Source organism: Scyliorhinus canicula, chromosome 3 (genome assembly GCF_902713615.1).
Source record: "Scyliorhinus canicula chromosome 3, sScyCan1.1, whole genome shotgun sequence".
Taxonomy (NCBI): domain Eukaryota; kingdom Metazoa; phylum Chordata; class Chondrichthyes; order Carcharhiniformes; family Scyliorhinidae; genus Scyliorhinus; species Scyliorhinus canicula.
Genome location: NC_052148.1, coordinates 120,270,542 through 120,291,996, shown reverse-complemented (window position 1 = coordinate 120,291,996; position 21,455 = coordinate 120,270,542). Strand labels below are relative to the sequence as shown.

Genomic DNA, 21,455 nt, shown 5'->3' with positions numbered 1-21,455 from the left:
TTTAAATTTCTTTACAAAGCTATACCATGAAAGCAAAGGACACGATTCTGCTGAACACCAGTGGAATCAATCTTCCAGTCACAAAAACACACATCCACCATACCCTTTGGATGGAATTTCCCCAAAATTGCACAGGGTGCTGATCAGGCGAGAAAAACTGCGTGAAACTCGCCGGCTTTACAGATGCCGTTTCCCGCCTGATTAAATGGCACTCTGTGCAACTTCAAAGTGCAGGCATAAATCACACAGTCAGTAGGGCTGTTCGATGGCCCGATATCAAAGTTCCCTGAATGGAAATTGGACCTCTCCCCCTCCCCCATGGAGATTGAGACCCACCTAACATGCAGAAGGGCAACCAGCCCCACCATGCAAAGAACGGGGAAACCTCCAGAGCCAGACATCATACATCCATAGGGGTGAACCTGCCCCACATTACCGATGTCGGAGCAACCCCCCCTCACTGGCACCACACCTCCGTCACTGGCATCGCCCAACCCACTCCCCATCATTGGCACTGTCCCCAACCTCCTCCACAGTCTCCGGCTCCCAACCCAAATGCATGCACAACGTCCACCACCCCCCGCACACACGTAACGGAACCCCTCCATCTGAATGGGGCTTCCCAAATGGCCTGCCTCTTGCAGTGTTGGATTGGCAGTGTGAGGGTGGCAGGTTGGCAGTGCCAGGGTGCCAAGGAACAATGCCAGTACCTGGCCATGTCCCTCACCACCACAAGGCTATACTTATCCCCACGCCCTGGGCGTGGTCAACAGACTGGTTGTCGCTTTTGAAAACCAATAGTGAATCACATTGATGTGACGTCAGGCCTACTGACGGGGAGGCTCCAGTGTAGGAAGCTGTTACAGCGTGAAGCCATTTCAGAATATTTAAATTCATTAAAATGAATGGAAAGTGGGGTCAAGATGTGACCCTGATCATGCCACTGGCAGGGGTGCGAGGGAAGATTTCAAATTGCTAACTTGACGGTGCAAATCCTGTTATGGCCCACACATTTGATTTTGTGGCCAAAAGAGGATTTACACCCATGGCGAATGGGCCCACTAAATTCCACCCTTTGCTTCCTCCCACTGAGCCAGTTTGGATTATCTTGCCACTTGCCTGTCTGGATTCCACATGGGACCTTGTCAAAAACTTTGCTAAAATCTAATTGATTGTATTAAAATATTATCCTCATTGACCCTCCTCCAAACATTCACGAAAATTAATCAGCTATGACCTTCCCTTAACAAATCTAAGTTGATTATCCGTAATCAATCTGTGCCTTTCGAATCAACAATTTATATTATCCCTCAGAATTATTTAGGGGATCTACTTGCACCACTCTTTCAGGTAGTTTAGTCCAGATCTGAATAACCATTGATGCAAAAAAAATCCTGTATAAAGTTAACAATTATTCAAATTCTTTGACTGTTACTTACTTGGCTGAGTAAACAGCCTCTCCCTATTTGCTCGATCAAAACCCTCATAAATTTGAATACCTCTGTTAAATCTCCTGATACCATCTCTGCTCTAGGTTAAGAGTCAAGCACGTGGTAATGGAGTCACATGTAGACCAGACTGGGTGAGAATGGTAGAATTCCTTCCCTAAAGGACATTTGGTGAATCAATGGCCTTGCTATCTTCCTGAAGTGCGATGCCCAGAATTGAACACAATACGCCAGTTAATCAGAGATTTGTTGATGTTTAGTATAGAATCATAGAATCTATAGTGCAGAAGGAAGCCATTCGGCCCATCGAATCTGCACCGACCCCCCCCCCCCCCCCCCCCCGGCACATGGTTCCCTTACTTTTGTATTCAATGCCCCTATTTACGAAAGAAGCATCCAATACGCTTTCTTACGTTTAACTTAATCTTATTACAATTGGAATCCCATATGTGGCTTTCTATCCTTTCATGACACCAGAAACTGACCGCTTTGCAGCTGATAATCATTAAGGGAAATGAGGAAAACCTTCAGCCAACATTAATATGGAATGAGGGCTTTTAGGTCTTCTATCAACACCAAACAGTTTGGAAATAAGAGCGTCCTGAGATTCATGCTGGCAAGAACTAAAGCCCCAAAGGGCATGACTACAGCAAGCAGCATCAGAATGAATGGACCCAAGATGTACCACCCATCATCCCCTTCTCTCAATGGGATTCTGACAAATCCATTCACTCAACTTTACATTCTCTGTGCATTTTCTTTTTACATCTATAATGGTCTTGCAATACTTTGCCCATGTGGCTTCGTTTTCCTCTGGAGTGTTGGACCTTTCTCTAGCCAGTGCTCATATTCAGCTTGCAGAATGTGCATTGCCGCACATATCAAATTACAACGGATAGAATTACACCAATGGAAAAACTGACCATGCCCTTCCACATCCCTTTAGTGGGCTTTCAACCAACTGATTCCAGCCAGCATTGACATCACAGTCTGCAAATGGTGGGAGACTTGTGGTTGCAGAAAGAAGCAAAAATCCTAAAGAGAATAAGGGCATTCTGCAAAGAAACAACTTTGTGCAGTCAACTGTTTGAATGCGCTGCACTCCGTGATATATGTGTTCAGCATTTCTGAGCTGAGCTGATCTTATCCTACAAACATACATACAGAAAGAGAAAGGGAGATTGAGAGAAGGTACAGTGAGAAAATGTGTTAAATACCTAGTAGAGTAAAATGTAATTAGATTTCGCCGGGTAATGTCTTGTGGAATGCTAAAGAATAACAGCCCAGGTCTGAAATTCTGCACTGGCGTCCAGTAGGAATGTGGGTGTTCTTGGCAATGTAGGCAGGGGTTGTGGGTGTGAGAAAAAGAACGAGACACCCTGTGAAATGATCAATGGACAAATCTGGGTTTATTTAATTTTCAAACTGTGGTCACATAAGGTATACATCCTATGCCAGCTGTCATGTTCAAACTCCTCACAGTACATCTCCCACAGAAAGAATTGCTTGGAATGGGCAGATTTCCCTCTGAACTTTGGCTGTGATGCCAATGGCATCAAAACCATGCTGATGCGTACTAGTCCAATCAGATTAATCAATGAAGGGAATGTTCAGTTCAGATAAGACCATAGAGTGTCTGATGATGGCAAAGCAGTGACCACCCCACCAAAAAAAATCAAAGGACAAATGGTTGTTCTTAAGTGGCTAAATGACAGCTGGGGAAGATAGTGACATAGGGGTAATGGTTGGACATGCGTTCAAACTCGATCACGGCACCAGTTGGAATTTAAATTCCAATTACACGGTGTGGAATATAAAGCTTGTCTCAGTCATGGTGACCATGAAACGAACATTGTCTTTAAAACCCACCTGGTTCACTAATGTCCTTTTGGGAAGGAAATCTATTATCCTTACTCAGCCTGGCCTATAAGTGACCCCAGACCCATGGCACTCTGAAATGGCCGAGCAGGCCGCTCAGTTCAAGGGCAGTTAGGAATGGGCAATAAATACTAGCCTTGAGACCAATGCCCACACCTCATGAAAAACAAATTCTCTCCTGAGCACTGGGCGAATTTTCCAGTTTAGATAACTGAAGATTTTCAGATCTTTCAAGTCAAGTCTTTATGCTGGTAAATTCACAGTACTTGGCATGATTGACTCAAAAGTTGCTACGAGTGTGCATCTCTTGATCAGTGCCGTGAATTATTTTTCTTTACCTCGCCCTTGAGGTTATATTGCTTTTCACTGCGAATTACTACAAGCGTGAGTTGATAATGGTGCACCAATGCCAAAGGGATAACTGGGTTCTCGTGAAGATTGGTTTATCTCCTTACCGAATGAAATTTATGAATAACGGAAGACACCGAACAAACAACAGAGGAGGAACGAGGGCAAATCTGAGTCATATTAAATACAAAAAATGAAATATAGAGAGGGAAAAAGCTTGTGGATTAAGAGAGAGATATGAAAGGGAAAGGAAAAGTATATAAAAAAAAAAATCAGAAACCAGAACAATGTACTGCCTGTGGGAGCTAGATGCCATTTCTGGGCCTCCGAGATTGAGAGCCATGTTGGGATCATGAATCATATCCATACAGCTTTAATTATCAGCCCATAATGTCTGTTGAAAGATGAATTCCTATTAACCAGGTTCATCCAACAATTTCATGACAAAGTTATGTTTTTGGTTTTGGACATGTTCCAAGCAGGGTGACACAAATATTCACCTGTAGCGAACTGGAACTCACAGCATTTCTCTTCTTCATCACAAATTGATGTTTCTTCTTACCTATTGGTAATGGCAGACACCATAAACTCACTATGATTTTTCCAGCATTTCATAGGCCATTGATTTACGGAAGTGGTATTATATTTTTGGGAATTTCACAGAAAAATTGAATACAGTGACCCCACAGTGAATTGTTTATTGGTTGCACAAGCAGTACGATCTCTTGGTCACCTGCCCTCAGTTGAAGCTGAATGCTTGGTCGTTCAGGTCGGACCGAGGTCAGTTTAGTTTGATTCTGTTTTGAGTATTCTGGAAAATAGCAGATTCCGCAAGACGTTCAAGCCTGAGTTGATTGAAAAGATAAGAACCATGGTTCCTACTTGGGCTACTGACTGTAGTGTATCTAAGTTCAGTATTTCAGGTTCTAAAGGGTGAGCACAGGTCAAACTGAGTGAGGGTAGGGCCCTCACCTGTGAACAGGCTGATTTGGAGACAGATGGCTGTGTCATCCATGTCGGTTCCTATCATAAAGTAGTTGAACAGATTCACTTTCGATTTATAATGATGTATATTACAAACATTGATCAGGGAAAATAATTGGACGTAGAAGCTTTCTCTTTCACAACTGCCTGTCGATACTGATTTACAAATCAAAATTTAAACAAGAATTGATCTCACTACCCATTATTATAACTATAATTTCTGAAAATCGGCAGTAAGATCAGGCATTTGGCTGTAAATTCAAATGGTCATGACATGGTATCAAGTGAGTTATTCAGGCTCTAAATGTTTGAGTGTAACATTCTTTGAGCATAGTAATGAACCGTGGATAATCTACCCATGTTTCTGAAATAACGCACAGACTGTCTTCTCTTTCTCCAGTAATTTTCCACAGAAATGGGCATATTCTGGAAAATATTCCTGATAATGGACTGTCTCTTCTTGGAAGTCTTCAAAGGTAACCATCTCAGTATGTGTTCTAAGTGAAAATTCAAAAAATGCATCTTTGGTTGTGCAGTACAATTGAAGATATTAAACTAACATAAAATTTTAATGTGAAACAGAAAAAAGAATGCTCCCCCTCCTGTTTGTTGTGGTCCTGGTCTAGTCAGGAATTAAAATCTCCAAGGAGGGTGAACTTGTCCCTCTTTGAATGAAAGGAGATCATTTGGTGCAGTTTTTCATAACATTTCCTCTCTGTGTCAGTACTTGTTTGATGTGTGGGTAAGCACTGAGGATTGTAGGATCAGATTTGGGAATCATGAAACCAGCTCCATGAGTCAGTTATTAGAATCATAGAATTTACAGTGCAGAAGGAGGCCATTGGGCCCATCGAGTCCGCACCGGCCCTTGGAAAGAGCACACTACCCAGGCCCACACCTCCACCCTATCCTCATAACCCGCACCCCACTTTTTTGGTCACTAAGGGTAATTTAGCATGGCCAATCCACCTAACCTGCACATCTTTGGACTGTGGGAGGAAACCGGGACACCCGGATGAAACACTCGCAGACACGGGGAGGATGTGCAGACTCCGCACAGACAGTGACCCAAGTCGAGAATCGAACCTGGGACCCTGGGGCTGTGAAGCAACTGTGCCAGCCACTGTGTCACCGTGCTGCCCTATTGATGTCCTTCAGGAGGATTTTTCATCATGTTATAAGTGGAGGAGAAATTTGGGTGGGATTCTCCTGCCGCGCCAGCCTGTCAACCGGAAATTCCCGCCCGAGGTCAATGGACCTTTACATGTTCCGTGTCCCACCCGTGGCGATCTTGCGTCGTGCGTGGCGGAAGAATCCAGCCCAAAATGTCAATTAACCCTGTCACCCTTGTCCAAAAACAAGAATAACTCATGGTTGTCTCGGGAGGTGACCATCATCAAGTAAGCTTAGGTTTTCTGCCAGATTGACTACATGAGTTTGTTCACCGGGTTTTCATTAAGGGCTGAATCAGCAGTTGCCCATATTGAATTTTGTTGGTCACCTGAGTCAAGTTGCCTACAGCCAATGCAATGGCAACTTTGAGAAACTAAAGCGGGACTTGCAAGGAGCACTAAAAGTAATACAAATACCTTAGTCCATTGAGTTGTCATATTGTTTTGATGATCCTTACTTGGCACCCAGCTCTTATCAGAATAATACATGCAATAACAAGAACAATTGTTTCTATTTTCCAAATGCATGCTTTGAGCCTTGAGCTTCATGTGGTGGCATAATGTATTGGTGAACTTCTAGATTGTTCTATAGTAACTTATTCAATAATGGTCATAGTGATCTTCCAATTTCAGCCAGGCCACCAGGGGAAGAGTCAAACAGATACACATTACTAAGATAAGGGGATATATATTGAAGACACTCCCCTGTACCATCCAGCAGAGTGTGACAGAAGCTGATTGGTTTAAGTCTGCTGCCAGGGCACTCACTCATCCTTTCAGCTTATAAATGGCACTGGCCTTTTCACAAACCAAAGCACAGGGACAACAAATTAATTTTGGAGCCCTGTAAATGATTATTCCTTGTTTAAGCATTCCAATGTTTGAACTGCATTTCATTCTGTTTGTGGTGATATTGAAGCAATTAACCCTGACAGAAGATAATTGAGCACAGCAGAGTATCTGTTTAGTTCTATTAATGATGACCATACTTCTCTTGCTTGCTTTCAGGGCCCCAACTGGCCAACTGCCAAACGTTACCAGATGTTTACCCCAACAAAGTTGAATTAAGAGTTGCTCTCCATACATCATTCAGCCTAAAGTGCTCTGGGGAGAATGAAGTGGATTGGGAATTGCCGTTTGATGAAGTTCATGAGGAGAATATCAGTAGTAAAGACGAAAACAACAACAGCGGAAACTTTGTGAAAACACTTGAGATCTTTAATGCAACAGGAATCTACACTGGCCTGTATACCTGCTATTACCCTGCACTCCAGCTTGATTATGAGATTGAGGGACGAGATATCTATGTTTTTGTTCCAGGTGTGTACACGTGTAACGGAACAGTTTAGGTTTGTACACAAGATACCACTATGTTTAACTGACTGTAGCTTCATTAGCTGCTGTTTTCACATCCTTTCCACACTCTGGGCAGAATGTAAATGTGGTTTCTCATTGTGGGGCAGTCCCACACCATCGGGAAACCCCCGGGCTTCGGTTTAACAGAGAATCCCGGCGGCAGAGAATCTCGGACTCTTTTTCACCTCAATTCTTCTGAGAACCCTATGTTGCTGTGGTAAACTTCCATGGGGACCTTTTTGGTACATTGGCCACGTTATCACTCTGTAAGTGTGAGCTAATCCAGTGAGTGTTGCAAGGATTGCAATTAAGGTCTCTCATGGCCTCACAAGCAACACCCTTTCCGGTAAGATTTATTGGATCTTAATCAACAAAAGGGAATGTTGGTTAATTCCCTTTTCTTCCTCCACCACTTATTACAACTTGGCTGAGATCAGATAACTCAGATTGGAGATTGAATCTGACACTTGCAAGTGGCTCAATTCCATGCTTGGCCTTGTCTACATTAACGGTCAGGGGAGCTCCTGCTACCTACTTCTAACTTTGGAATGTTTCTCTATTCATTCATGGTGGCCCTCGCTGGCTGGACCAGCATTTATTGCCCATGCCTAATTGCTGAGTGAATATCAAGAATCAGCCATAATGCTGTGGATCTGGAATCACATGTAGGCCAGACCAGGTAAACAGACTAGACAATTTTAGAGGACCAACTCCAGAAAAAGTTAATGGCCAACATAGTCTGGGGAGAATGTCACCAAAATCACCCAGGAAAATCAGCATCGAACACAAATTTCCCAGTTTGACTCTTTCAGGATTTTATTGTATCGACTGAAAAGATAATTTAATTTGAATTGATTAAACACAAGATGGGGCTTCAAAATTGGTGGCATTACCATTGCATGGTTTTGTTGCTTACACTGCTTCTAACAACAGAGGAAAATAAAGATCAGCAGAGATTTTCTTTATAGGCATGGCTCGATGAACCTGAAATGTCACACAAATATATATCTTCACAAATAAGATGCAACATTGTGTTTAAATGATTTACCAACAGTCATCCTTCATCCTCGTCATCCATATCTCAACATCCCTATCCTCCCTCCCTAAGTCATAAGCCTAGACAGAGGCTAGTGTCCACCATGCTATCATTGCCTCCCATGCCTGATTGTCTATCCTCCATTCTTCCTGGCTTTCATGGACTCCCATCCTGCCTTTAATGTCCCCCAGCTTCTGCTATTAATGTTTCTGCATCTGACCGGCTTTGCCATGTTTCCCCTGGTTACAATGTTCACTCCCCTTCCTATTGTATATCTACTGAAACTAATTGTGAATCTCCATGGACATTCCTGCTAAAGCACAGCAGTTTCTAAACACAAGAGTAGGCGATCTGGTCACACCAATTTCCCGCCAGGCGGGTTAGGTTAAAATGTCTAGGCTGCTTTAAAGTGTTACTTGCGATATATTGTAAGGTCACATGTCTGTTGCTTAACAAATGCAGGCTTCAATTCAACAATCCAACAGTAGCTGCAGAAGGACAGAGGGGTCCGAGGCATCCTTGTTTATTCCAAAGATTTATTTATAAAAGCAGCACTTCTTCTAATTAGATTATTTAATTCTCCAAAGCTAGTTTATGTAAGAGCTATGACCTCTCCATGTGGAAGGCGAGGACAGTTTGAGTTGGGTGCTTTCCAGCTCTGTGCTTGGCTGCTCAAAGTCAAATATGAGTGACAAGTTGGATGACATAACTTTTTCCTTCTCTTCAAGCTGCACCTCCCTTCTGAAAATTGGCTGTGAGCAACTGAGAGCCATTCAAACCAAGAGAAATTATTGATGTCACAACATTTCAGCTGCCAAACACTTAGCAGTTTGTATTATATGACTTTCTGTAACCATAGCTCTGACTGAAATCCCTGGGGTGTTTTCTTGGTGTGACATTGGTGCAAAGTTTTCTAATCCAGAGTTCATTCTGCTATTGTATAATACTGGATTCCTTCATGTCTCAGCAGTAGAAACAATAAAATAGCTCTTATTGAAAATCTGCTGGGCATTGGGTCTATGTTCTTGTTCTAACAGAAGCAGTTTAATAGTATGTAAGTGACAGTCAGAGAGCAAAAGCGCTCATGTGAAATGAAAATACTCTCCAGTACAATATAAACGGATTGTAGTCAAAGTATTTTTGATGTAGGTTATGGGAGATCTGTGATATTCTGCGGAGTTTATCACACATACATTTAGACTTTATGCATTCATCTTATGCTGTCATTCCTTCAAACACTGCTAAGCAGTTTATTAGAATCATAGAATTTACAGTGCAGAAGGAGGCCATTCAGCCCATCGAGTCTGCACCGGCTCTTGGAAAGAGCACCCTACCCAAGGTCAACACCTCCACCCTATCCCCAGAACCCAGTAACCCCACCCAACACTAAGGGCAATTTTGGACACTAAGGGCAATTTTTCATGGCCAATCCACCTAACCTGCACTTTGGACTTTGTTACAATTGTTAAATACATTGTTTTCTTTTCAGATCCCAACTATCCATTCATCCCGCCAGCGCATTTTGAAAATGTAGTAGTGGCGGCAGAGGGTGCGGATGCAGAAATCCCATGTCGTGTATCTGATCCAGATGTCCAAGTCACTCTGAAGAGTATTGATACTCAGAACATGATCTCTGCCACCTATCATAATAAAGAAGGATTCAGTGGTCTGTTCAAAGAGGGGACGTATATCTGCATTGCAACGATCAATGGTGTGGAGCACAGATCAATAGAATACATTGTTAATAGATTTAAAGGTGAATCAACACTTGAACTTGTTATATATTTTTCATCTCTGAACAGACAATTGGTATTTCTAAATTAAAAGTAAACTTCATTAAAAATGAAAGTCAGTATGCCTACTCCAAAGTACTTGAAAATAACTATTAAAAGTATTGATATATTTGTTCTCACAGAGATGGATTTTAACATTAACTTTTTGTACCTTGTGTTTAGTGGCAAAGATCCTTACAGTTGAAATAGAAGCTGAGAAAACAGTAGTGAAAGTGGGTGAACCCATCGTGGTGACTTGTCTAGTAATGGATAATGAAGTAGTGGATATAGACTGGAATTATCCTGGAAAAGATGTAAGTAAAACTGATTTTCCTTTTTTTCTTAAGCATTTTGTTGCCTTATGTGGAATCAACATTTGGGAGAACAGTGCTTATCCATCAAATATATTGGAGGTAGAATATTTTTACAGTGTTTTAGTGGTTAGCCCTGTTGCCACACGGCGCCTGGAACCCGGGTTCGATTCAACCATTGGCTGACTGTCTGTGTGGAGTTTGCACATCTGTCCATATCTACGTGGGCTTCGTGCACATGACCCATATCCCTGCAGCTTACAGCACTCAAGGTGCAAATCTAGGTACTTTTTAAAGAGTTTAGTTCTGGGTTCTCCGGTTTTCTCCCACAGTCCAAAGATTAGGTGGATCGATCACACCGAATTGCCGCTTGTGAACAAGGGAAGGTGGAGTTATGGGGATAGGATAGGGGAGTGGCCTAAGTAGAGTGATCTGTCAGAGGGTTGGTGCAGACTCGATAGGCCTAATGGCCTCCTTCTACACTGTAGGGATTCAATGATTCTATGATACATGATGATATAGACCTGAAGAAAAGTTACTACATGTCAAGAAACCAATTAAGGCATGGGTGATTTTAGATGAAAATGAAAAAATGAAATGAAAATTGCTTATTGTCACAAGTAGGCTTCAAATGAAGTTACTGTGAAAAGCCCCTAGTCGCCACATTCCGGCGCCTGTTCGGGGAGGCTAGTACAGGAAGATCTAGAATTGTGCAATGAGACAGAATGGATATAAAAACAAAATACTATAGTTGCTGGAGATTTGAAATCAGAACAGAAAGAGCTGGAAAAACTGAGCAGGTCTGGCAGCATTTGTGGATAGATAGCACAATGGTCAGAGGCACAGTGGCACAATGGTTAATACTACTGCCTCACAGCGTCAGCGACCTGGATTCAATTCTGACCTCGGGTGACTGTCTGTGTGGAGTTTATACTTTCTCCCTGTGCATGTGTGGGTTTCCTCTGGGTGCTCTGGTTTCCTCACACAGTCGAAAGTTGTGCAGGTTTGGTGGATTGGGCATGTTAAATTGCCCCTTAGTGTCAAGGGATGTGAAGATTAGCTGAGGCTGCGGGGTTAGGGCGGAGCTGAGATACTCTTTTAGAGGGTTGGAGTAAGCCCGATGGGCCGAATAGCCTCTTTCTGCACTGTAGAATTCTATGAGCATTAGTGATTAAATAATAACCACATAAGAAAGGAACCTCTTGGGCAGGGTTTTAGAATTTATAATGAATTTGAGAGTGATTTAACTAACTTGTAAACAAAAATCTTAAAACTAAACAATGCAAATTGCTTAAGCATGAGGGATGAGTTGACAAAAGTTGATTGGGAAACCACATTAATAGATTTGACAAACAATCACAAACATTTAAATTAATTTGTAGTGCACAATAAATATACATTTCCTTAAGGTGTAAAAACCCCACAGGAAAAGTGATCCAACTGAGGCTAATAAGATGATTTAATAAATAATATTGAAGGAACATAGAAGCAAGAGTAGGCTGTTTGATCACTTGAATTTGCTCCATCATTCAACTAGATCGTGGCTGATCTTCTACCTCAAAGCCATTTGCCCGCACTATCCTTATATCTCCTGATATATTTCATATTTAGAAATCTATTGATCCCTGTCTACATGTGAGCAATGACTAAGCTTTACAGATGTCTGGCGTGGAAAATTCTAATGATTCCCTTGAGTGATGAAATTCTTCCTAATATCAGTTCTAAATGGCCGAACCCATATTCTGAGACTGTGTCCCATGGTTCTAGACCTCCAATCCAGGGGAAACATCCATCCTTCATCTATCCTGTTGAGCCCTGTAGGAATTTTGTAAGCTTCAATGAGACCACTTCTCATTCTTTGAAATTCTAGAAAATCTAGGCCCAATCTCCTCAATACTTCCTCAGAAAACAATCCTGCCATCACAGGAATCGGGGCGGGATTCTCTCAGCCCGGGGCAGGGCCGAAGAATCCCCGCTAATGGCATGAATTGCGCCACGCTGCCCCAACGCTGGTAGGTGTTTTCCCGCAGAGCGGAGAATTGGCGCCATTGGCGCCGGTGTGATTGGCGCGGCGCCGGTCGCGGGCTGGTCTATGTGGCTGGCCCGTCGATTCTCAGCACAGGAAACACCGAGTCACGCCGGTGCCATCCACACCTGCTCTCAGCCGGCGGGACCTCTGCATGGAAAGGTCGGGGGGGTTGCGGCTTGTTGTGGGGGGAGGAGGGAGGGTGTTCCGACCCTGGAGGGGGCCTCCGATGTGGCCTGGCCCGCAATCGGCGTCCACCAAACGGCCGGCGCCGGCCTCTCTGGCTGGGGGCCTCCTTTCCTACACGCCGTACTATCTAGTCCTGTGTCATATTGCGTCGGGGCCGGCGCATTGAAGGAAGCCAATGTGCATGCGTGCGTTGGCACCAGCGCCACTGTGCTTGTGCAGATCCAGCGGCGTCCTATAGGGGCCAGAACTAGTTGTAGGTTTGGCCCATTCATGCTGCCGTAAAACGCGATGGCGTTTACGACGGCGTGGACACTCTGCCGCGGGATTAGAGAAATCTGCCCCTGTCTCCAGAATGTCCATTTCGCTCCCTCTATGGCAAGTATTCTTTCTTAGGTAAGGAGACAAAAAGCTGCATACAATATTCGAGGCGTGGACTTGCGGAGGCTCTAGACAATTGCCACAAGACTTTCATCTTTAATCCTATGCTGAAATCCTTTTGCAATAAAGGCCAACATACCATTTGCCTTCCTAATTGCTTGCTGCACTTGCATGTTAGCTTTCAGTGACTTATGAACAAGGACACTTTATTTTAGATGCGAGCTTGGAGCTAGGAGATGGGCAGGAAAGTGGTGGGATGGGCACCCTCTCTATTTTGCCCACTGCGGGAAACACACCCATCAAGGGCATGTAAAATTCAGTCTCATGTATTATTTCTTTAAATGCTAACTATTGCCTGTCTATTGTCATATCATTTAATGTAATTCCCTTTAATGTAGTTGCCGAATCTAAAACAGCCATTTTCCCCCTTGTACATTTGTAGTTTCCTTTGTTTACATTCAAGATCCCAGTTTTGAATTGAACTACATCACTTTCAAAATGAATGTAAAATTCTACGTATTATGGCCACTCTTCCCTAAAGGTTCCTTTGCACCAAGATTATTAATTAGTCCTTTCTCACTGCACAGTACTTGATCTAAATTTAGGGCGCAATCAAATGGCCTCGTTGCATCCAACTTGGATATTTGACGAAGCTGTTAAATCTCGTGAAATTTGCGACACTCGGAACCCATCGCAAGATCTATGAAAACTCATGAGATGTCGCTATCCGGATCTCGTCCAGCAAGATTAGTAAAGAAACACTACGGAAGAAACTAATGGGACTTCAAGTCAACAAATGCCCGAGATCTGAAAGCAATTGGCTACAGCGGTAGTGGGTGCATTAGTTTTGATCTTCGAGACTTGCAGATTCTATAATGCTTCCCATGTATCAGAAAGTAGGAAATGTAACCCTACTTTTCATGAAACTTTGGAGAGAGAAATTGGAATTATATGTCATTTAGCCTGATGTCAGAAGTAGGGAAAATATTTTAATCTATTTTAGGGAATTGATAACAGGGCACTTACTGTGCAGATTCAACATAGATTTATGGAAGGCAAATCAAGTTCACTAATCCAGTTTTTTTGTGGATATAACTAGTTGGAGGAATAAGGGGGAATGACTGAATGCAGTGTAGAAAGATTTTGAAAGTGCATTCAATAAAAAGCCACATAAAATATTGTTACACAACATTAGGACTTCATTTTTTATCTATTCTTTCAAGAGATGTATAACTACCCTTGAACTGAGCGGCCATTTTAGAGGGCAGTTTAGAGGCAACCACATTGCTGTGGGTCTGGAGTCACATGTTGACCAGACCAGGTGTGGACAGGAGATTTCTTTCCCGAAAGGACATTTGTGAGCCCAATGGATTTGCACGACAATTGATGATAGTTTCATGGTATCAATACTGAGACTAGCTTTCAATTCCAGATTTTGTATTAATCAATCAAATTTGTTAATTGCATTCAAATTCCACCAGCTGTCATAATGAGATTCAAACCCATTTCCCCGGTATATTAACCAGGCTTTTGGGTTACTAGTCCGGTGACACAACCAATATGCCTTCATTTCCCCAGCGCCATGGAATGGATACTTTTAGAATAAACTAAGGGCCAGTAAATGGACAAAAATCAGAGTGGGAATAATTGAGCCATTTTCAGTGTGGCTGCAACTAGTGGGATAATGTCAGTTTCAATGCTTGGTCCTTATTTTCAATCAATATCAGTGACTTAGATGAGAGGGAACTGAGTGTAATATACCCATGTTTGCTGATCATACAAATTAGGTGAGAAAGTAAGTTTTACAGAGGACACAATGAGACTACCAAAAGATGGACTGATCAAATGAGTGGCAGGAACGTGGCCAATGGAATATCAAGTGGAGAGATGTGAAGTTATCCATTTTGGGAGGAAAAATAGAAAATCAGAATATTTTTAAATTGTGAGACGTTGGTAAATATGGATATTCTCCAACGCAAATCACGGACATTTAGCATAATAGCAAAGGAAGCGATTAGGAAAGCTAAATGTTATCAGTTAGAACATAAAAATAAAAATGTCTCGCTGCAACTCTCTATGGGCTTGATCACACCTGTGAATTTTACTACTCTAGTGCGACCCACAGTAGGATCACATAAGAAAATCCTGGCTGACACTTCAACTTTAGCACTGCCCTGAACTGGAAACCTTTCACTCTAACATTAATGCTGGTGTGTGGTACGCCCAAAAAGATTTCAAATTATCCCCGAGGCTAAAAAGGAATATTTTGTTTTGCTGCAAAACTATTTATTAATTCTGAAGGAGAAATCATAATCATTCACATGGATTCTTTGTTTCATTGCAGAAGGGAACTGAGGCAGAGGAAATTATTACAGAATTAAGACAACCAAGCTTCAAAATAAACAAGACTCTGAAAATTGAGAAAGCCACAATGGACGATGCTGGAGTCTATGGATGTTCTGTGACACATGCAACTCAGGATACTATGAATCTGAAACAGGTTCACATCCATGTTACTGGTGGGTACAAATCATTAGTGTTTGACTGTTTTTCTATTTTATTTATTCTGGATGCGCACAAACAAAGACATACACATTTAGAATGGATCTCTTTGAAAGGTTTTTGAATATATTTCATAGAATCTACAGTGCAGAAGGAGGCTATTCGGCCCATCGAGTCTGCACCGGTTCCTGGAAAGAGCACCCTACCCAAGGTTAACACCTCCACCCTATCCCCACAACCCAGTAACCCCACCCAACACTAAGGGCAATTTTGGACACTAAGGGCAATTTATCATGGCCAATCCACCTAACCTGCACATCTTTGGACTGTGGGAGGAAACCGAAGCACCCGAAGGAAACCCACGCACACACGGGGAGGACGTGCAGACTCCGCACAGACAGTGACCCAAGCCGGAATCGAACCTGGGACCCTGGAGCTGTTAAGCGATTGTGCTATCCACAATGCTACCGTGCTGCCCTCACCTGTCACATAGGAAAAGTTTTGGTTCTCACCTGTCACATAGGAAAAGTTTTGGTTTGATTACCAAATGCTTCAATCACTGTTACAAATGATGTTGGATTCAGATTTGAAATCCCACTAAATGTTGCTTCCAATACCTGGCTCTAAAATCCCGAGACCACCGCCCCAACTTCACCTTTGCACTTGGGGTTGAGCCCAATTATATTTTGTGACGCTCACCGCTGAGTGGGCAGGTGGGCAAGGAAAAGACTCTTGCCATTTCTTCTCTTCACATCCATTGGCACTCCCATGTAGTGGAAGCAGATGCTCAGGTGCTGAATGAAAATGTTGCAACATTTTCCATCTTATTAAACTTTTAAAAATTCAGATTTCCTGCTGCACCCACATAGGTAGCTGAAAAGAAACAGTGTGGAATTCTCTAATCCTGCCTGGAGCAGGTTTGGTGGCGGGAGGGGCGAGAGTGGAGAATCTAGCAAGAGTCAAAATGTCGGAAAGCCGCCTATGTGTAATCACGTTGCAGTTCTCCCAATGGCGGGTTACTGGTGGGCTGGTCACCCTGCTGGCAGCTGCCGTGAATCAGGCCTCCCAAACTTTCCTCATGCCAGCGGGAAATCATATCAGTGTCAAACACGATTGCTAAATAGTGGGGCGCACAAGGCGGTCCTCAGTTCGCCACAAACTCCAAAGTGAGTGCAACACTGCCATAATACTGCGCTGCTCTTGATGCACTGTTCACCATTTGGACAGACCAGTTCCTGTCCTTCATCTCTATGCCAAGCTGGTCTTCATTTACAGCACCATGCTGCTGGGCCTATGGACTCTTCTGCGTCACTGTCTCGGATCAGTGTTGTGCCTAGGGTTTGGGCCTCCTACCCCCTGGTGCCACATATCAGTGTCCATCTGGACAGCATTGTGGAGCCAGGGCAACAAAGGTCCAAAGTTTGACCGGGGGTGGAATGTGCAATGAGGGGGTGGGAGTGGGGATGGTGGCAGCCTGATGATGACAAGGTGGGCAATGTGAAGGAAGACTGTGCAAAGAAATGGAGGGCTAGGGCGAGGGATTGCAATGGCAAACAGAGAGGCAAGGAAACGGTTAAAGAAGACAAACAATGGAAGGCGGAGGGAAGACTGAGGAGGGGGGAGCTGGCGCCAACAAGGCTGCATAGAAAACTCACAAACAAGGGGATAGTTAAAGAGATGTCACATCATTTATTGGAAGGAGATGGACAAAGATTCCAGATGCGGTGGGTAGAGGTCCAAGTGGGGCATGATCAACTTGCAGGTGATGGACTCGGAGGAGGGTGGTTGAATCGAGGAACAGACTTCTTCTTGAGGTTGCTAGTCTTCTTCCTCTGGGTTGTTGACCTCCTGCACAGCCTAGTGAAGGCAGGTGGGCTGGAGAGAGTGAAAAGAGTGTGCTGGACTGGTATTTAAATATGGCGGCAGCTCCTTTGAACAGCCAGCTGAGGATCGGTGGTCAGCTGTCTGCCCGCCAGGACAGTCGAAGAGAAACTCGTGTGTGCATAACTCATTAGGTTCCAAGCACAGAATCTGGCGCGGGATCTATGTCGTTGTGCTCAGCTGGACAGGCTGACAGAATTCCACCCACTGTGTGAAAGTAGGATAACTTTGGGTAAGTGGGATGGAGCCAAAATCAGAACTGACCAATGTTTCGCTCACTGTTGGCTTGCTTTCTGACTTCTACTATAAGCACAGCTCTCACAACCATCGGAAAGCACACATTTTCCTAATAAATCTAATTGTCAATGCAATATTACAGCGGGTAAAACATGGGAATGAACATATGAGGGGAGGGACTAAACATATTGAAAAATTCTCTAATCACACAATCTCTGAAAAAAGCCATGGACTAGATTCTCCATCGCCCGATGCTGAAATCGTGATCGGCGATTAGGCGGAGAATGGATTCCGACACCGGAATCGGGCTGGGCCGGTTTCACGCCAGTCCATCATGCTCCACCCCCTCCAAACCGGTGTAATCGTGATGCGTGACGCACGCCGTTTCATTGCCGTTGGTGCATCATCGGCTGGCTAGCCCGCAATGCTCCACCCCCGATGGGCCGAGTTCCCGACGGCGTGGGCCACATGTGGCCCCAGCGGTTGGGAACCCTGGTGTGCCAGCTGTGGACAGTGTCCAATGCCACCACACTCGTTCAGGATCCGTACCGCTGGCCGGAGGGGCTTCTGCTAGGGCTGGGGGGACTGATAGGGGTCGGCCAGGTTGTGGGCTGTGGGGTCACGGTTGGCGCGTTAGGGTTCGAGCACGGCCTGCCATGTTTTACAGCGTGACCGGTGCTGGTCATCAGCCCTGTACATGTGCGACCCGGGACTCGGCCATTCTCCGGCCGTTTTGGCCACGATCCGCGGGAGTTTCACGTGGCACCGGTGCTAGCCCCTCACCGGTACCGGAATCGGTGAGGGGTTTGTACTGATTTTCCTCTCGTGAACCTCTCGTGGATTCTCCGTTCACGCCGGCACTTAGCCTCGGAAACGGAGAATCCAGCCCCTATTTCTGTCACTAGTGGCAGCTAGTAGAACATGCTAGATCCTCAGTTTTAAATGATAATCATATTGTGGAAAATTACAAGTATTTCTGGACTGATGCGATTTATTTGCCATTCTCTTCTTTTTCTCATTTCTAGAGAAAGGATTTATCCATTTGCATCCCAACTATGGAACAAAAGAGTTTGCAGATTTACATGAAGTCAAGCAGTTTGTGGTCAACATTGAGGCTTACCCAAAACCCAATGTATGGTGGCTGAAAAACAATATCACCCTGCTTGAGGATAACAACGAGGTGATGATCAACACAGTAAAAACCCAGGAAACTAGGTAAAGCAGGAGACACAGAACAACACCACCCCAATATGGTGAACCACACATAACCCATTTTCTTGGAGAAAATCCAGACAAAACTATTTATCTTCTGCATCACTGTAAAGATCATCGGTTAAATAACGATCCATCTTCATTTATTATTGCATAGGTTCTCAGCTTTCTGTTTCTCTGTAATAACAGGTTAGAAACAATCATGCAGTCTAGAAATTCCATTCCTTCTTGGGGCAGGTGTCAAGCTTTAGGCAGTGGGTGAAGAGGAACTTGAGACCTACCCCCAGGAAGGCGCCATGGCAAATTCTAATGGAGAAATAGTGGATGTATCTTCTGCTGTGGCTTCTCTATATCTCTGCCCGTTTCGGCATGTGTCATAGGAACACAAGAAATTTGAGCAGGAGCCATTTCTCCAGTCCTTTGGGCCTGCTCCACCATTCATTAACAACATGGCTAATCTTCTAACTCAACAGTATATTCCCACATCATCCCCATAGTGCCTGATTCCATTAGTGTCTAAAAACCAACCAATCTCTGTTTTGTATACTTGCAATGACTGAGCATCCACAGTTCTATAGAATTTCAAAGATTTACAAGAAGAAATTTCTCCTTGTCTCAGTGCAAAGTGGCCGACTGGTTATCCTGAGACTGTGCTTGCTATTTCCAGATTCCCCAACCAATGGAAACAGCCTCTCAGAATCTACCTAGTAGACCCCTCTCAGAATCTTACTTATTTCAACAAGATCATCCTATTGAATAGCTCAGGCACCGATGTTTGCTCAGTGGTAGCGCTCTCCCCTCGGAGTCAGAAAGTCATGGGTTCTCTCCAGATAATTCAAGGCCAATTCAAAGTGGACAGCTCAGTGCGGTAATGAGGCACCTGCTGCATTTTCGGTGGTATTGCCTTTCAGATGAGATGTTAAAGTGAGGCTCCATCTGCCTTCTCTCAGATGGAACATAAAAGATCCCATAACACTAGTTTGAAGCAGAAAATTCTCGTGGGTCAACAATTATCCCTCAACTAAATAACAGATTATCAGATCATTTATCTGAAATGAAAATAGAAAATGCTGGAAAAACAGACCAGATCTGGCAGCATCTGTGGAAAGAGAAACAAAGTTGATGTTTTGAGCCCGTTTGACTCTGCTTCATACAGACCCGAGTCATATAGACTGATTGCTTTTTGAGAGAAATTGTCTGTCCTGTTTTCCGACATGGAAACAGTGATGCTATCCTGAGCTAGCTCTAAACTGCAGTCTCTTAATTCACTAAGGTTAAGAAAGTGAAATATTTGGTGCTACTTCAAATTACTGACTCCTTACTTATTATGTGCTGCTTACGTTTTCCAGGTATCAAAGTAATTTAACCCTGATTCGTGCAAAGAAACAAGACAGCGGGGCTTACACCATCATTGTTGAAAATGAAGACAATAGTACCACTTATACATTCTACCTACAGGTGAAAGGTAAGTGCAGAAGCTCCATTGTGCCCTTTAACTAGCCAATATTTGTAGTGCAATTCTTTGAACTGCTAGGCTATTTTAACATGAATATTTGAGGTAGTGTCACTTGTAAATTTAAAAGATTAAAAACATAGGTATATAACGCTGAAAATCATATAAATGGAGACACTGGATATATACAACAGACCCAACAGCCCCTCAAAAGAGAAGGAACAAGCTAATATTTCAGCTTTGGACCAATTGTCAGACAAGGTGGGATCGATTTGAACTCTGAACAGGTTGCAGCCAGGCTGGGGTGGGGAGGGTGCTGGGAGTTGGGGAGTGCAAAATGCCTTTGCTGGCCTAAGTTTAAAACTTGTTGCCTCAACTACAAGCCATTGTTTAGCTGCCCTGCCTGAAACAGCTCGCAGCAAAGGAAAATTTGTCAAAAAGCAGATAAGCCATGAGATAGGGGTTTCAGGATGGTCCCATAGGAAGAAGGGAAGGTGTATATGTTGGGCACCAGAGCAGCAACATTCCTTATGAGGCTTGAAGGAATACTCCTGTTTCTGCAGGTCACGTGCATGAAGGTTTCTGAATACAATCAGGGCCCTATCACTGATTAACACAAATTCTTGAGGCCAGCGCCTACTTAATCCTGTAAATTAAGTTAAAATCGCAGTTGTCAGGAAAGGGGTGACTGTCAAGCAGGTAATTGAATTGCTCAGTTTTAGTTGCCTATCTGTCTGTTTTTTGCCAAGCAGGTAAAATCAAAATTGATTTTGGCAGGTCCACCGCTTGTTTCTGACAATTGGTCTCATGTTAATCTATCATTTCATTTTCCTTAGCCATTTAAACAGAGGTTAGGTAAACTCTATTAAGTAAAGAACAAAATGTGACAGGAATTTTATTTCATTAATGGAACAGGACCGCAGACTATTGTCTAATTGATCTGTGTGCGAAATGCCTGATATTCTGGGCAGGATTTACCAGGGAACCCGCCGTGTGTTTTTCGACGGCTGAGGCGAACCACCAACGGAAGTTTCTGGTCCCGCCGTTGTCAATGGGATTTCCCGTTGACTGCGCCCCAAGTTGCCGGGAAACCCGTGTGCCATCAGTGGGACCAGAATATCCCGCTGGCGTGAACAGCTGGTAAATTCCGCCCTCTAAGTTTATGAGTGACACTTGTTAACTTAATGCAATTATTGGCATCTTGTGTCATCTGTACCTTTATTGATGTTGGTGCAGAATATTTTGAAAGTTGCTATGTCTTCTAGTTGTATT

General features: G+C 43.6%; 1 protein-coding gene across 2 annotated transcripts in view; it reads left to right on the top strand.

Annotated features, from left to right (window-relative positions):
* Positions 1 to 21,455, top strand: part of pdgfra (platelet-derived growth factor receptor, alpha polypeptide) — a 68,721-nt gene that overhangs the window by 21,438 nt on the left and 25,828 nt on the right. For both annotated transcript variants that reach the window (XM_038791169.1, XM_038791170.1), the window contains exons 2-8: positions 5,059 to 5,134; positions 6,839 to 7,150; positions 9,712 to 9,978; positions 10,178 to 10,308; positions 15,243 to 15,417; positions 18,544 to 18,733; positions 20,080 to 20,195. In XM_038791169.1, coding sequence (XP_038647097.1) covers positions 5,074 to 5,134; positions 6,839 to 7,150; positions 9,712 to 9,978; positions 10,178 to 10,308; positions 15,243 to 15,417; positions 18,544 to 18,733; positions 20,080 to 20,195 — 1,252 coding nt within the window. In that variant the 5' untranslated portion in view covers positions 5,059 to 5,073. The remainder of the gene's footprint in view (positions 1 to 5,058; positions 5,135 to 6,838; positions 7,151 to 9,711; positions 9,979 to 10,177; positions 10,309 to 15,242; positions 15,418 to 18,543; positions 18,734 to 20,079; positions 20,196 to 21,455) is intronic.